We start from the raw sequence: 15,735 nt of genomic DNA, 5'->3' as shown, positions 1-15,735 counted from the left end.
TAATAGTATATTGAAGACACTTATCTCAAGTGACTTACAGAAGTGTCACTATGGAGTTTTTCAAAAAGAAAAAGCCTATGCTACGACAGTGAGCGGTTTTAGTATGTCTATAGGATGACTGCAGGAATTGAACCCACAACTGTGTGTGTGCGTGTGTGTGTGTGTGTGTGTGTGTGCGTGTGTGTGTGCGTGCGTGTGTGTGTGTGTCTCTCTCTCATTGGTAGCAGCGCTGCCATGCCACGTTCATACTAACTGAGCCACACGGAACATAGCCGTCCTTAATTGTTTACGTTCACCGATGTGCCCTCGCTGTGCCCTCGCTGTGCCCTCGCTGTGCCCTCGATGTGCCCTCGATGTGCCCTCGCTGTGCCCTCGATGTGCCCTCGATGTGCCCTCGATGTGCCCTCGCTGTGCCCTCGCTGTGCCCTATGTGCCCTCGCTGTGCCCTCGCTGTGCCCTCGATGTGCCCAGCACGTACCCAGTTTCGGTGTCTTATTTTCCACCAGTTATGTAATTGTTGGGCACACAGTGGTGTTCACTGTTACCCCTGTGGAAAAAGTCTAACGTTCCCACATTACACCTAGTCTTCGGTCTTAACGTTCCCACATTACACCTAGTCTTCGTTCTTAACGTTCCGACATTACACCTAGTCTTCGGTCTTAACGTTCCGACATTACACCTAGTCTTCGGTCTTAACGTTCCCACATTAGACCTAGTCTTCGGTCTTAACGTTCCCACATTACACCTAGTCTTCGGTCTTAACGTTCCGACATTACACCTAGTCTCCGGTCTTAACGTTCCGACATTACACCTAGTCTTCGGTCTTAACGTTCCCACATTACACCTAGTCTCCGGTCTTAACGTTCCGACATTACACCTAGTCTTCGGTCTTAACGTTCCCACATTACACCTAGTCTTCGGTCTTAACGTTCCCACATCAGACCTAGTCTTGACGTTCCCACTCAACAGTAGTGCACTATATAGGGAATAGGGTTCTGGTCAACAGTATTGTACCAACTAGTCAGTGGGTTGCCAAGCCAGTGGGTTGTCTAGTCAGTGGGTTGTCTAGTCAGTGGGTTGTCTAGTCAGTGGGTTGTCTAGTCAGTGGGTTGTCTAGTCAGTGGGTTGTCTAGTCAGTGGGTTGTCTAGCCAGTGGGTTGCCTAGTCAGTGGGTTGCCTAGTCAGTGGGTTGCCCAGCCAGTGGGTTGCCCAGCCAGTGGGTTGCCCAGCCAGTGGGTTGCCTAGTCAGTGGGTTGCCTAGTCAGTGGGTTGCCTAGTCAGTGGGTTGCCCAGCCAGTGGGTTGCCCAGCCAGTGGGTTGCCCAGCCAGTGGGTTGCCCAGCCAGTGGGTTGCCCAGCCAGTGGGTTGCCTAGCCAGTGGGTTGTCTAGTCAGTGGGTTGTCTAGTCAGTGGGTTGTCTAGTCAGTGGGTTGTCTAGTCAGTGGGTTGCCCAGCCAGTGGGTTGCCCAGCCAGTGGGTTGCCCAGCCAGTGGGTTGCCCAGCCAGTGGGTTGCCCAGCCAGTGGGTTGCCAAGCCAGTGGGTTGCCCAGCCAGTGGGTTGCCCAGCCAGTGGGTTGCCCAGCCCCAACAGTCCTGCTAGAACAGTTTGTCCTTTGTTAAATTATTGCTTCATACTGAACAGATGTTGAGTTATTAGCTTGGCTACAGTGAAGCTTTATACTCACAACAAATACACTGAACAAAAATATAAACACAGGTAAAGGTAAAGTGTTGGTCTCATGTTTCATGAGTTGAAATAAAAGATCCCAGAATTGTTCCATACACAGAAAAAGCGTATTTCTCAAAACAAATTGTCCAAAAAGGTGTTGACATCCCTGGTTGTGAGTATTTATTCTTTGCCAAGATAATCCATCCACCTGACAGGTGTGGCATATCAAGAAGGTGATTATACAGCATGATCATTACACAGGTGAACCTTGTGCTGGGGGACAATAAAAGGTCACTCTAAAATGTGCAGTTTTGTCACACAACACAAAGCCACAAATGTCTCAAGTTTTGAGGAAGCTTGCAATTGGCATGCTGACTGCAGGAATATCCACCAGAGCTGTTGCCAGAGAATTGAATGTTAATTTCTCTACCATAAGCCGCTTCCAATGTCGTTTTAGAGAATTTAGCTGTACATTCAACCGGCCTCACAACCGCAGACCCGCGTGTATGGCGTCATGTGGACGAGTGGTTTGCTGATGTCAACGTTGTGAACAGAGTGCCTCTTGGTGAGGTTATGGTATGGACAGACATAAGCTACGGACAATGAACACAATTACATTTTGAATGCACAGAGATACCGTGACGAGATCCTGAGGTCCATTGTCATGCCATTCATCCGCCACCATCACCTCATGTTTCAGCATGATAATGCACAGGCCCAGTGTCGCAAGGATCTGTACACAATTCCTGGAAGCTGAAAATGTCTCAGTTCTTCCATGGCCTGCATACTCACCAGACATGTCACCCATTGAGCATGTTTGGGATGCTCTGGATCGACGTGTATGACAGTGTGTTCCAGTTCCCGCCAATATCCAGCAACTTCCCACAGCTATTAAAGAGGAGTGGGACAACATTCCACAGGCCACAATCAACAGCCTGATCAACTCTATGCAAAGGAAATGTGTCCCGTTGCATGAGGCAAATGGTGGTCACACCAGATACTGACTGGCTTTCTGCTCCACACACCAAGCTCTGAGACCAACATAGCATATGTGTATTCCCAGTCATGTGAAATCCATAGATTAAGACCTAATGAATTTATTTTAATTGACTGATTTCCTTATATGAACTGTAACTCAGTAAAATCTTTGAAATTGTTGCATGGTGCGTTTATATTTTTGTTAAGTATAGAAGGTGGCCTAGTGGTTAGAGGGGGGAGGCAGGTAGCCTAGTGGTTAGAGCGTTGGGCCAGTAACCGAAAGGTTGCTAGATCGAATCCCCGAGCTGACAAGGTCAAAATCTGTCGTTCTGACCCTGAACAAGGAAGTTAACCCACTGTTCCTAGGCCGTCATTGTAAATAAGAATTTGTTCTTAACTGACTTGCCTAGTTAAATAAAGGTAAAATAAATAGAAACAGGTTGATCTGGATATAAAGAGACATTATGTAACACTGTCACTAGGTTATGCAACCAACCAACCACTCTTTCTGTTGTTGTACCATCATTCACTGTGTGTTTGTTTCTCCCTCTCCGTCTCTTTCTCCCTCTCTCTCTTTCTCCCTCTCTCTCTTTCTCCCTCTCTCTGTCTTTCTGTCTCTCTCTGTCTTTCTGTCTCTCTCTTTCTCCCTCTCTCTGTCTTTCTGTCTCTCTCTTTCTCCCTCTCTCTGTCTTTCTGTCTCGCTCTGTCTCTCGCTCTGTCTCTCTGTCTCTCGCTCTGTGTATCAGTCTTTCAGTGAGGACATCCTGTGGTCTCTGAGGGAGCTTGAGGAAGCTCTTTGTGAGCCTGGAGGATCAGTGGACTGGCCAGAGGGGGGTCAGGGTCAGGGCAGCAGCCTGTATCAAGAGAGCTTGTACTACCTGTCCAGCTACGGGACTCACCTGGCCCTGGTCTCCTTCCTGATGAGACACGACAACATGAAGGGCGCCCTGCAGCACCTGCTCAGCAAGGTCAGGGGTCAGAGGTTAGGGGGTCAAGGTTTAGGGGTCATGACGGGTTCAGTGGTTAATAATCAGGGGTTAGAGGTCATGATTTGGCCCTGGTCAGCTTCCTCATGAGACATGACAACATGAAGGATGCCGTGCAACACCTGCTCAGCAAGGTCAGGGGTCAGAGGTTAGGGGTCAAGGTTATTAATGGTCACGGAGATCTTATCTCATTACTGTGAACTTCAAGGTCAATGCTATTTTATTTTGTTGTTGTTGTATTAAGGTGGAGCCAGGTTGTCATGATAAATAAGAAATGATTTAAGTGATCTGCCTGATTTAAAATAAAGAAGGTATTGTGGTCCTTCGAGCCGGATCGCATCGGTTGTCCTGGAACTGTATACTCAAACCATTTATAGATATTAGAAACCTATTCATCACCAAGGGGACACGAGTTCAACAGTTGTCCCTCCCTCCATGGCCCTCCAGGAATGTCCAGAGGAGGTGTTCCTGGAGGGCATATTGCAGCCCAGTCTGGAGAGGGGTCGTCTGGGGATGCTGCAGGGGTTACTGGAGACTCTAGATACAGACCTGGAGGTCTGCAGCCGATACCTCCTGTCCTCCTGTCAACTGCTGCAGCGGCGGGGACACTTCCACACACTATACCAGCTACAACAGTTCATGATGGTTAGTCTGTCCTCCTTCCACGCCCCCTCTCCTCTCACCCACCCCCCTGTCCTCTCCTCCACTCCCTCCTACCACCCACCCACCCGCTCCTCTCCTCCTCTCCCCCACCACCCCCCTCTCCTCCTCTCCCCCACCACCCTCCTCTCCCCCCCTCTCCCACCCCCCCCTCTCCCCTCTCCTCCTCTCCCCCACCACCCTCCTCTCCTCCTCTCCCCCACCACCCTCCTCTCCTCCTCTCCCCCACCACCCTCCTCTCCTCTTCTCCCCCACCCCCCTCTCCTCCTCTCCCCCACCCCCCCCTCTCCTCCTCTCCCCCACCCCTCCTCTCCCCCACCACCCTCCTCTCCTCCTCTCCACCACCCCTCCTCTCCCCCACCACCCTCCTCTCCTCCTCTCCACCACCACCCCCCTCTCTAGAATAAAGAACTGAATAACAGTGCAGCCCCTCTATAAGATAATAAGATCTGAATCTGATTAGAAATAGAATGACTCTCTCCTCCCTCATGTCAGGACCACGTACGAGCGGCCATGACGTGTATCCGGTTCTTCACCCACGGCGTCGTGTCCTACGTACAGCTGGGAGACCAGCGGAGATGGCTGGTTCGGGCCAAGGAGCACCTCAGAACCTACCTTCAGGAGCAACAGGGAACACGTACCAACAGCACTAACAGGAAGAGGAGCACCTCTAACTCCTTCAGAAAGAAGATGTCTTCTAGTGATGTGTCCAGGTAAGCCTAGAGGGGCCGGCGTCTAGAGGGAGGCGGCGTCTAGAGGGAGGCGGCGTCTAGAGGGAGGCGGGGTCTAGAGGGGCCGGGGTCTAGAGGGAGGCGGAGTCTAGAGGGGCCGGGGTCTAGAGGGAGGCGGGGTCTAGAGGTGCCTGGAGTCTAGAGGGGCCTGGAGTCTAGAGGGGCCTGGAGTCTAGAGGGGCCGGGGTCTAGAGGGAGGCGGAGTCTAGAGGGGCCGGGGTCTAGAGGGAGGCGGGGTCTAGAGGGAGGCGGGGTCTAGAGGGAGGCGGGGTCTAGAGGGAGGCGGAGTCTAGAGGGAGCCGGGGTCTAGAGGGAGCCGGGGTCTAGAGGGGCCGGGGTCTAGAGGGAGGCGGGGTCTAGAGGGAGGCGGGGTCTAGAGGGAGGCGGGGTCTAGAGGGAGGCGGAGTCTAGAGGGAGGCGGAGTCTAGAGGGAGGCGGAGTCTAGAGGGGCCGGGGTCTAGAGGGAGCCGGGGTCTAGAGGGAGCCGGGGTCTAGAGGGAGGCGGGGTCTAGAGGGAGGCGGGGTCTAGAGGGAGGCGGGGTCTAGAGGGAGGCGGGGTCTAGAGGGAGGCGGAGTCTAGAGGGAGGCGGGGTCTAGAGGGGCCGGGGTCTAGAGGGGCCTGGAGTCTAGAGGGAGGCAGAGTCTAGAGGGAGGCAGAGTCTAGAGGGAGGCAGAGTCTAGAGGGAGGCAGAGTCTAGAGGGGCCCTGGAGTCTAGAGGGTCCCTGGAGTCTAGAGGGTCCCTGGAGTCTAGAGGGTCCCTGGAGTCTAGAGGGGCCCTGGAGTCTAGAGGGGCCCTGGAGTCTAGAGGGGCCCTGGAGTCTAGAGGGGCCCGGGGGTCTAGAGGGGCCCGGGGGTCTAGAGGGGCCCGGGGGTCTAGAGGGGCCAGGGGGTCTAGAGGGGCCAGGGGGTCTAGAGGGGCCAGGGGGTCTAGAGGGGCCAGGGGGTCTAGAGGGGCCGGGGTCTAGAGGGAGGCGGGGTCTAGAGGGGCCGGGGTCTAGAGGGAGGCAGAGACTAGCAATTCAAACGTTTAGACGGCTGAAGCAAGCATACACATTTTCTTCAGGAAATTTACCTTTTTACCTCATGTATATATCCAGGTGGTGGTGACAGCCATCTTCGCGTGACCATAACTGAACCATTTCATAGTGCAGCCATCTCCTTTCTAACCTGTACCCCCTCACATTGACTCGGTACCGGTACCCCCTGTATATAGCCTTGTTATTGTTATTTTATTGTTCGTTTTTATAATATTTTTTACTTTAGTTTAATTAGTAAATATTTTCTTAACTCTATTTCTTGAACTGCATTGTTGGTTAAGGGCTTGTAAAGTGAAAGGATGTGACCGTAACTGATTTAATTACGTAGTGCAGCCATCTCTCCTGAGCAGTGAGGCTGCAGTGAGGCTGTAGTGAGGCTGTAGTGAGGCTGTAGTGAGGCTGTAGTGAGGCTGTAGTGAGGCTGTAGTGAGGCTGTAGTGAGGCTGTCGTGTGGCTGTCGTGAGGCTGCAGTGAGGCTGCAGTGAGGCTGCAGTGAGGCTGCAGTGAGGCTGTCGTGAGGCTGCTATCATGTAACGTTCCCCTTTGTTTTCTGAACCAGACACATGAACACTATAGAGCTCCAGCTGGAGGTGACTCGGTTCCTGCATCACTGTGAAACATCCAGCTCCACGCTTGCCCTCACCCCCTCTGTCTCCTCCAGCACTCCTCCCACTCTGTTCGGCCCCAGCGCTGTGAAGATCGATGTAGCCTGCAAGGTGAGCCTGCCCCCTGCAAAGCTTCTCAAAGATAGGCAGTAGTGTACTAGACGGGGAGTTAGGGCACTAGACGGGGGAGTTAGGGCACTAGACGGGGGAGTTAGGGCACTAGACGGGGGAGTTAGGGCACTAGACGGGGAGTTAGGGCACTAGACGGGGGAGTTAGGGCACTAGACGGGGAGTTAGGGCACTAGACGGGGGAGTTAGGGCACTAGACGGGGGAGTTAGGGCACTAGACGGGGAGTTAGGGCACTAGACGGGGGAGTTAGGGCACTAGACGGGGAGTTAGGGCACTAGACGGAAAGTTAGGGCACTAGACGGGGAGTTAGGGCACTAGACGGGGAGTTAGGGCACTAGACGGGGGTGTAGGGCACTAGACGGAGGGTGTAGGGCACTAGACGGGGGGTGTAGGGCACTAGACTGGGGGTGTAGGGCACTAGACGGAGGGTGTAGGGCACTAGACGGGGGTGTAGGGCACTAGACGGAGGGTGTAGGGCACTAGACGGGGCGTTAGGGCACTAGACGGGGGCGTTAGGGCACTAGACGGGGAGTATAGCGTGCCACTTGGGCCATAAAACAGAATGGTAGTGTCTTAAGTGCTTGTGCTATTAACAGATCGTATTGATGTTGTTAACAGATAACTCACTGAATAATGTGGGGCTACATCTGACATCGTGTCATTGCATTTACATTGCAGGTGATGTTGGGAGGAAAGAACATTGAAGAGGGGTTTGGTATTGCATACCGAGTCATACAGGTAAGAGACATTATTCTCAGTGATTTCTGGCATGGCGATCAGGAGGAGGTGGATACGTCTGACATTTCCTTTCTTTTACTAAAACATTCCTCTTAAATAGAAAATACCTTGACTTTAAAGTCAAGAAATAACTAAAACGTTATGTTGGCAACTACCTGTTATGGCAAATACTAGATATGGAGACCGAAACACAGAGAGGAGTAGCTGTCGACTCGACTAGAATGAGTTTAAAGAAACAAGAGGACCATGGACCAAGTAACTGACGACTTGACTAGAATGAGTTTAGAGAAACAAGAGGACCATGGACCAAGTAACTGACGACTTGACTAGAATGAGTTTAGAGAAACAAGAGGACCATGGACCAAGTAACTGACGACTTGACTAGAATGAGTTTAGACAAGCAAGAGGACCAAGTAACTGTCGACTCGACTAGAATGAGTTTAGACAAACAAGAGGACCAAGTAACTAACGACTCGACTAGAATGAGTTTAGACAAACAAGAGGACCAAGTAACTGACGACTCGACTAGAATGAGTTTAGACAAGCAAGAGGACCAAGTAACTAACAACTCGACTAGAATGAGTTTAGACAAACAAGAGGACCATGGACCAAGTAACTGTCGACTCGACTAGAATGAGTTTAGACAATCAAGAGGACCAAGTAACTAACAACTCGACTAGAATGAGTTTAGACAAACAAGAGGACCATGGACCAAGTAACTGATGACTCGACTAGAATGAGTTTAGACAAGCAAGAGGACCAAGTAACTAACAACTCGACTAGAATGAGTTTAGAGAAACAAGAGGACCATGGACCAAGTAACTGATGAATCGACTAGAATGAGTTTAGAGAAGCAAGAGGACCAAGTAACTAACAACTTTTAGATTTGATATATAGTATAAAGTTAAACAACAAAACAGATATTTGACAGATTTTGGAAGACCTAATGATGATCACCTTGGGGGAATGTTTTGAAGAGTGGGCGTTTTTGTGTTTGTTAAAAAAGATGAAACTAATTGTCAAAAAAAAAGAAGGGGACCCCCCCCCCCCCCCCTGCATATATTATGAACATTGTCAACATGTTCACTGCTGTTCAAAAGTTTGGGGTAACTTAGAAATGCCCTCGTTATTTGAAAGAAAAACTTATTTTTTTTGTCCAATAAAATAAAAACATTTCTAAGTGAACCCAAACTTTTTGAACGGTTGTGTACATTATTTATTTGTTAAAACATGAAACATGGGTTTTTCCTCTCCTCTCCTCAGGACTTCCAGCTGGAAGCCTTGACGGTGTACGTGCGTGCGGGCCAGAGGCTTGTGCGCCAGCGTCAGTACCGGGCCGTGCGCCAGCTGCTGAAGTGTGTGGGCGAGTCGGGCACCGCCACCAAGAACGACTGTGATGTCATCATACTCAGCTGTGTCTCCATCGCAGATAAGGGGCCCACAGACGTGAGTTACAGATAAGGGGCCCCACAGACGTGAGTTACAGATAAGGGGCCCCACAGACGTGAGTTACAGATAAGGGGCCCACAGACGTGAGTTACAGATAAGGACCCCACAGACGTGAGTTACAGATAAGGGCCCCACAGACGTGAGTTACAGATAAGGGGCCCCACAGACGCGCATTACAGATAAGGGGCCCACAATCTCTTTCAAATAAATCAGTTTACCATTTACCAGTGGTGGAAAAAGAACCCAAATATCATACTTGAGTAAAAGTAAAGATACTTTAATATAAAATGACTCAAGTAAAAGTGAGTCACCCAGCAAAATACTACTTGAGTAAAAGTCTAAAAGTATTTGGTTTTAAATATACTTAAGTATCAAAAGTAAAAGTATAAATAATGTCAAATTCCTTTATATGAAGCAAACCAGACGGAACCATTTTCTTGTTTTTTAAATGTACGGATAGCCAGGGGCACAGTACAACACTCAGACATAATTTACAAACAAAGCATTTGTGTTTAGTGAGTCTGCCAGATCAGAGGCAGTAGATGACCAGGGATGTTCTCTGTTTAGTGAGTCCTCCAGATCAGAGGCAGTAGGGATGACCAGGGATGTTCTCTGTTTAGTGAGTCCTCCAGATCAGAGGCAGTAGGGATGTTCTCTGTTTAGTGAGTCCTCCAGATCAGAGGCAGTAGGGATGACCAGGGATGTTCTCTGTTTAGTGAGTCCTCCAGACCAGAGGCAGTAGGGATGACCAGGGATGTTCTCTGTTTAGTGAGTCCTCCAGATCAGAGGCAGTAGATGACCAGGGATGTTCTCTGTTTAGTGAGTCCTCCAGATCAGGCAGTAGGGATGACCAGGGATGTTCTCTGTTTAGTGAGTCCTCCAGATCAGGCAGTAGGGATGACCAGGGATGTTCTCTGTTTAGTGAGTCTGCCAGATCAGAGGCAGTAGATGACCAGGGATGTTCTCTTGATAAGTGTACGAATTAGGCAATTTTCCTGTCCTGCTAAGCATTCGAAATGTAACGAGTACTTTTGGGTGTCAGGGGAAAATGTACGGAGTAAAAAGTGCCTACTTTTCTTTAGGAATGTAGTGAAGTAAAAGTTGTCAAACATATGAATAGTAAAGTAAAGTTCAGAAACCAAAAAAATGACTTTAAAGTATTTTTACTTAAGTACTTTACACCACTGCCATGTACAGACTTCAGTAGGGCATTCGTCCTTTAGTAGTCTACAACACTTTAATTTGTGAAATGTTGATAGACATCACATGTTATAACCCTTATATTGTAAGACATTATAAAGGCTAATACATGCTTATAATAAGTTTATAAAGCGTTATAGCTGCCAGTTGTCAGTAAGATGTTACCCAATAGTGTACCAATCACAGCCTTCCTCGCACTGTCACTGTCTGAGATGGTGTTAATAAAGTTTTGTTTTTATCTTGATGAAGGCCAAGGAGTTGGAGTGTCTCATTCTGGAGACAAAGAGCACAGAGAACAAGGTAGGTAACCACCTCCTCTCCTCTCCTCTCTCTCTCCTGTCCTCTTCCTCATCTCCCATCTGTACAAGGTAACCTCCTCCTCTCCTCTCTCTCTCCTGTCCTCTTCCTCATCTCCCATCTGTACAAGGTAACCTCCTCTCCTCTCTCTCTCCTGTCCTCTTCCTCATCTCCCATCTGTACAAGGTAACCTCCTCTCTTCTCCTGTCCTCTTCCTCATCTCCCATCTGTACAAGGTAACCTCCTCTCCTCTCTCTCTCCTGTCCTCTTCCTCATCTCCCATCTGTACAAGGTAACCACCTCCTCTCCTCTCCTGTCCTCTTCCTCATCTCCCATCTGTACAAGGTAACCTCCTCTCCTCTCTCTCCTGTCCTCTTCCTCATCTCCCATCTGTACAAGGTAACCTCCTCTCCTCTCTCTCTCCTGTCCTCTTCCTCACCTCCCATCTGTACAAGGTAACCACCTCCTCTCTTCCTCCTCTCTTTCCTCCCCCTCACCATGTCCTTTCTCCTGTCCTCCTCTTCCTCACCATCTCCCACCCCATATCTATTTTCTTCATCGTCTCCTGTCTAGTCCTCCTTCTCCACGTCTCCTCACTCTCTCTCTCTACAACCCTCCAACATTCTGGTGATGTCTGTCTCTGTAGATTAACACCTGGCTGTAATATGTGTCTGTAGATTAACACCTGGCTGGAATATGTCTCTGTAGATTAACACCTGGCTGGAATATGTCTCTGTAGATTAACACCTGGCTGGAATATGTCTCTGTCTCTGTAGATTAACACCTGGCTGGAATATGTCTCTGTAGATTAACACCTGGGCTGTAATATGTCTCTGTAGATTAACACCTGGCTGTAATATGTCTCTGTAGATTAAGGCCTGACTGTAATATGTCTCTGTAGATTAACACCTGGCTAGAATATGTCTCTGTAGATTAACACCTGGCTGTAATATGTCTCTGTAGATTAACACCTGGGCTGTAATATGTCTCTGTAGATTAACACCTGGCTGTAATATGTCTCTGTAGATTAAGGCCTGACTGTAATATGTCTCTGTAGATTAAGGCCTGACTGTAATATGTCTCTGTAGATTAACACCTGACTGTAATATGTCTCTGTAGATTAAGGCCTACCTGTAATCTGTCTCTGTAGATTAAGGCCTACCTGTAATCTGTCTCTGTAGATTAAGGCCTGACTGTAATCTGTCTCTGTAGATTAAGGCCTACCTGTAATCTGTCTCTGTAGATTAAGGCCTACCTGCAGGTGAGTAAACTGCGAGCGGCCTATCTTCTAGCTGTAAAGATGGATACAGCCAGGGCCGGGCCGCTGGTTCAAGAAGTCCTCCAGGCAGCAGAGGGCGTCGGAGACTCTGTCATGCAGGACATCTGTTGCCAGTGGCTGTCTGAGCACAAGGACAGGGTCAGAACGACGCCTCCGCCGGGAGCTACAAAACAAGGCCGACCCAACGCCAAGTAACCCCATGGGGGGAACATGGGCCGTGTTCATTACGCACCAAACAGAAGAAAACGGACTGAACCAGGGAATGGACTACCAGGACTCGTCTAATAAGAAATGCTCGTTTTAGTTGTCTGCTGCAAAAAAAATGATTACAATATTGTCTATTTGTTGCGTGCCACTAATGAACACGACCCGGATGTAATCGTTGTTCTGGAGAAACCTAGTTCAGGCTACAACATGGGGAACCAGACATCATCAGGAAATAACAGATAGCACTTCAACTAGAAACGCCACGAGTGGAACACCAAGACGCCTGGACTCTGTGACTGTGTGGGGTTATGAGTGACTTCCTCCTCCTCTTCTCCTCTCTTCCTCCTCCTCACTGAAAGTAGTGAAACACTGCTGTGCCAACTCTCTCATCTGGAGACTGACTACAGCCAGACGAGACTGTCTCTCTCTCTCTCATCTGGAGACTGACTACAGCCAGACGAGACTGTCTCTCTCTCTCTCTCATCTGGAGACTGACTACAGCCAGACGAGACTGTCTCTCTCATCTGGAGAGGTGACTGACTACAGCCAGACGAGACTGGGATGAATCTAACCACACTGAATTGTGAGTTGTTGACCACTTTATCTAGTAAAACTGACGTCTGGGATAAGCACAGAAGACACATATATCAGAGTAATAGCACAAGCAGTAGTGTACGATAGTTCTTCAGTTGTATCTCCTACCTCAGTTAAAAATGGATTTATCTTTTGTTTTCACTAACCTTCAAGACTAGTAATATATTTCTTTGTCACAAAATAAACAACTTGATTTAATGTAAATAATTCGTAACTTTTCCAACCCTTTTTTTATTTTATTTCCTTCTTCTCTTTATGTAAAGAATGATCATGTAAACCTGTCAAGCAGGTGAAAGTAAAGAAGAAAACAAGTGTTGGTATTTACAAGCCTGTCAAGAGCTTTTAAAGAAGATACAAGTGTCGATTATATTGATGATTTAAGAGTTTCTGAACTTTTTGAATGTCAAAGGAGAGTGGGTTTCATTAGAAGGGATGTCTGTTACTGTCTTATCAGCTCGACCTGCCACTAGTTAACCCCCTTAAAATGTCTGCCCAAGGAGATATTTCCTAGCCTGAAATCCAGACCTGTTTTCTTTGTTGTTTTTTTTGCTAACATTCCACTACTAGTACTCGGTGTCATATGTTTGGCACGGCAAGGACACCGAGTGGCAAGAAGTGGGACGTTCACACAAATAGACTGGTACCCAGGCTAGCAATATCATGAGTCTCTTGCTTTCTCCCTCAGAGGGCATTTGGGGTCCTGAAAGGGCTTTTAAGATAACTAGAATAAAGATGAGCTTTATATAGAATACAACGAAAACTTGGAACGAGTTGGATTTAGTAAAGGGACTCTCTGGATATGTTTTAGGTCTTTGAAACACCGTTTCAATTCTAGATCATGATAAAGAGGTGTGGTACCTTGTAATGTTACAGGTCAATATTATTGTCTCCCTTAAAGCCTATCGTAGCTGTCTGTGTCATATTTGTTTTTATGGTATCTGTCTTTGACCAGGAACCACGTTGCTGTGACCGTGTTTTGCATATTTGTACTTTATTCCCGTTGTTCTGGTGTGTGACAATTTGCGGCCCAAATGGCACCTTATTCCCTACAGTGCACTATGAGGCCCTAGTTTAACAGTAGTGCACTATGAGGCCCTAGTTTAACAGTAGTGCACTATGAGGCCCTAGTTTAACAGTAGTGCACTATGAGGCCCTAGTTTAACAGTAGTGCACTATGAGGCCCTAGTTTAACAGTAGTGCACCATGAGGCCCTAGTTTAACAGTAGTGCACTGAGGCCCTAGTTTAACAGTAGTGCACTATGAGGCCCTAGTTTAACAGTAGTGCACTATGAGGCCCTAGTTTAACAGTAGTGCACTATGAGGCCCTAGTTTAACAGTAGTGGACTATGAGGCCCTAGTTTAACAGTAGTGCACTATGAGGCCCTAGTTTAACAGTAGTGCACTATGAGGCCCTAGTTTAACAGTAGTGCACTAAATAGGGAATAGGATGCCGTTTTGGATACAGACGGTCACTTTGACCTCTGTGTCCTATGCGAGGGTCAGATGTGTCACAGGCCTTCTGTCAGTGTATCAAAACACGTACTTTAATCAATCAAGAGATGTCGCATTAGAAAAGGGATTTTTTGTTGCCGTATTTGTTATATTCATGATCAATTTAACAACATATTGTCTAATTGTAACTCTTTTGTTTACATAATTGCCCGTTTTTTTTTATTTCTCACTTTAACAAGCGATCCCAGAGTTTACACTATAATGTTTATATTTATCACTTTAATCCCTCAGATTACACCGTAATAAACATTTTTATTTCTCACTTTAATCCCTCAGATTACACCGTAATAAAAAAAAATATTTCTCACTTTAATCCCCCAGATTACACCGTAATAAACATTTTTATTTCTCACTTTAATCCCTCAGATTACACCGTAATAAACATTTTTATTTCTCACTTTAATCCCTCAGATTACACCGTAAACATTTTTATTTCTCACTTTAATCCCCCAGATTACACCGTAATAAACATTTTTATTTCTCACTTTAATCCCTCAGATTACACCGTAATACATTTTTTTATTTCTCACTTTAATCCCCCAGATTACACCGTAATAAACATTTTTATTTCTCACTTTAATCCCTCAGATTACACCGTAATAAACATTTATATTTCTCACTTTAATCCCCCAGATTACACCGTAATAAACATTTTTATTTCTCACTTTAATCCCTCAGATTACACCGTAATAATATGTTAATGACATGACAATCACATTTCAATACTTTAATCATAATATTAACAATATACACTATATATACAAAAGTATGTGGACACGCCTTCAAATTTGTGGATTCGGCTATTTCAGCCACACCTGTTGCTGACAGGTGTGTAAAATCGAGCACACTGCCATGCAATCTCCGTAGACAAACATAGGCAGTAGAATGGCCTTACTAAAGAGCTCAGTGACTTTCAACGTGGCACCGTCATACGATGCCACCTTTCCAACAAGTCAGTTTGTCAAATGTCTGCCCTGCTAGAGCTGTCCCAGTGAACTGTAAGTGCTGTTATTGTGAAGTGGAAACTTCTAGGAGCAACAACGGCTCAGCCGCAAAGTGGTAGGACACAAAAGCTCACAGAACGAGATCGCCGAATGCTGAAGCGCGTAGAGCAAAAAAATCATCTGTCCTCAGTTGCAAAACTCACTACCGAGTTCCAAACTGCCTTTGGAAGCGATGTCAGCATGAACTGTTCGTCGGTAGGTTCATGAAATGGGTTTCCATGGCAGAGCAGCCACACACAAGCCTAAGATCACCATGCGCAATACCAAGCATCGGCTGGAGTGGTGTAAAGCTCCGCCACCATTGGAATCTGGAGCAGTGGAAATGCGTTCTTTGGAGTGATGAATCACGCTTCACCATCTGTCATTCTGACGGACGAATCTGTGTTTGGCAGATGCCAGGAGAACGCTACCTGCCCCAATGCATAGTGCCAATTGTAAAGTTTGGTGGAGGAGGAATAATGGTCTGGGGCTGTTTTTCATGGTTCGGGCCCCTTAGTTCCAGTGAAGGGAAATCGTAACGCTACAGAATACAATGACATTCTAGATGATTCTGTGCTTCCAACTTTGTGGCAACAGTTTGGGGAAGGCCCTTTCCTGTTTCAGCATGACAATGCCCCTGTGCACAAAGTGAGATCCGTGTGGAAGAACTTGACTGGCCT

The 15,735-nt window shown here is 47.5% G+C and overlaps 1 protein-coding gene across 3 annotated transcripts in view; it reads left to right on the top strand.

The window, feature by feature from the left end:
- Positions 1-14,584, top strand: part of zfyve26 (zinc finger, FYVE domain containing 26) — a 104,338-nt gene extending 89,754 nt beyond the window's left edge. For 2 of the 3 annotated variants that reach the window (XM_071382505.1, XM_071382504.1), the window contains exons 36-43: positions 3,393-3,614; positions 4,080-4,277; positions 4,788-5,005; positions 6,621-6,777; positions 7,475-7,534; positions 8,798-8,980; positions 10,433-10,483; positions 11,724-14,584. In XM_071382505.1, coding sequence (XP_071238606.1) covers positions 3,393-3,614; positions 4,080-4,277; positions 4,788-5,005; positions 6,621-6,777; positions 7,475-7,534; positions 8,798-8,980; positions 10,433-10,483; positions 11,724-11,954 — 1,320 coding nt within the window. In that variant the 3' untranslated portion in view covers positions 11,955-14,584. Of the gene's footprint in view, positions 1-3,392; positions 3,615-4,079; positions 4,278-4,787; positions 5,006-6,620; positions 6,778-7,474; positions 7,535-8,797; positions 8,981-10,432; positions 10,484-11,599 lie in introns of all 3 variants that reach the window. The other variant, XM_071382506.1, reaches the window with a different exon arrangement.
- The last annotated feature ends 1,151 nt before the right edge of the window (positions 14,585-15,735 follow it).

The sequence above is a fragment of the Salvelinus alpinus genome, chromosome 34, assembly GCF_045679555.1.
Source record: "Salvelinus alpinus chromosome 34, SLU_Salpinus.1, whole genome shotgun sequence".
NCBI lineage: Eukaryota > Metazoa > Chordata > Actinopteri > Salmoniformes > Salmonidae > Salvelinus > Salvelinus alpinus.
This window is presented reverse-complemented; position numbering and strand designations above follow the sequence as displayed.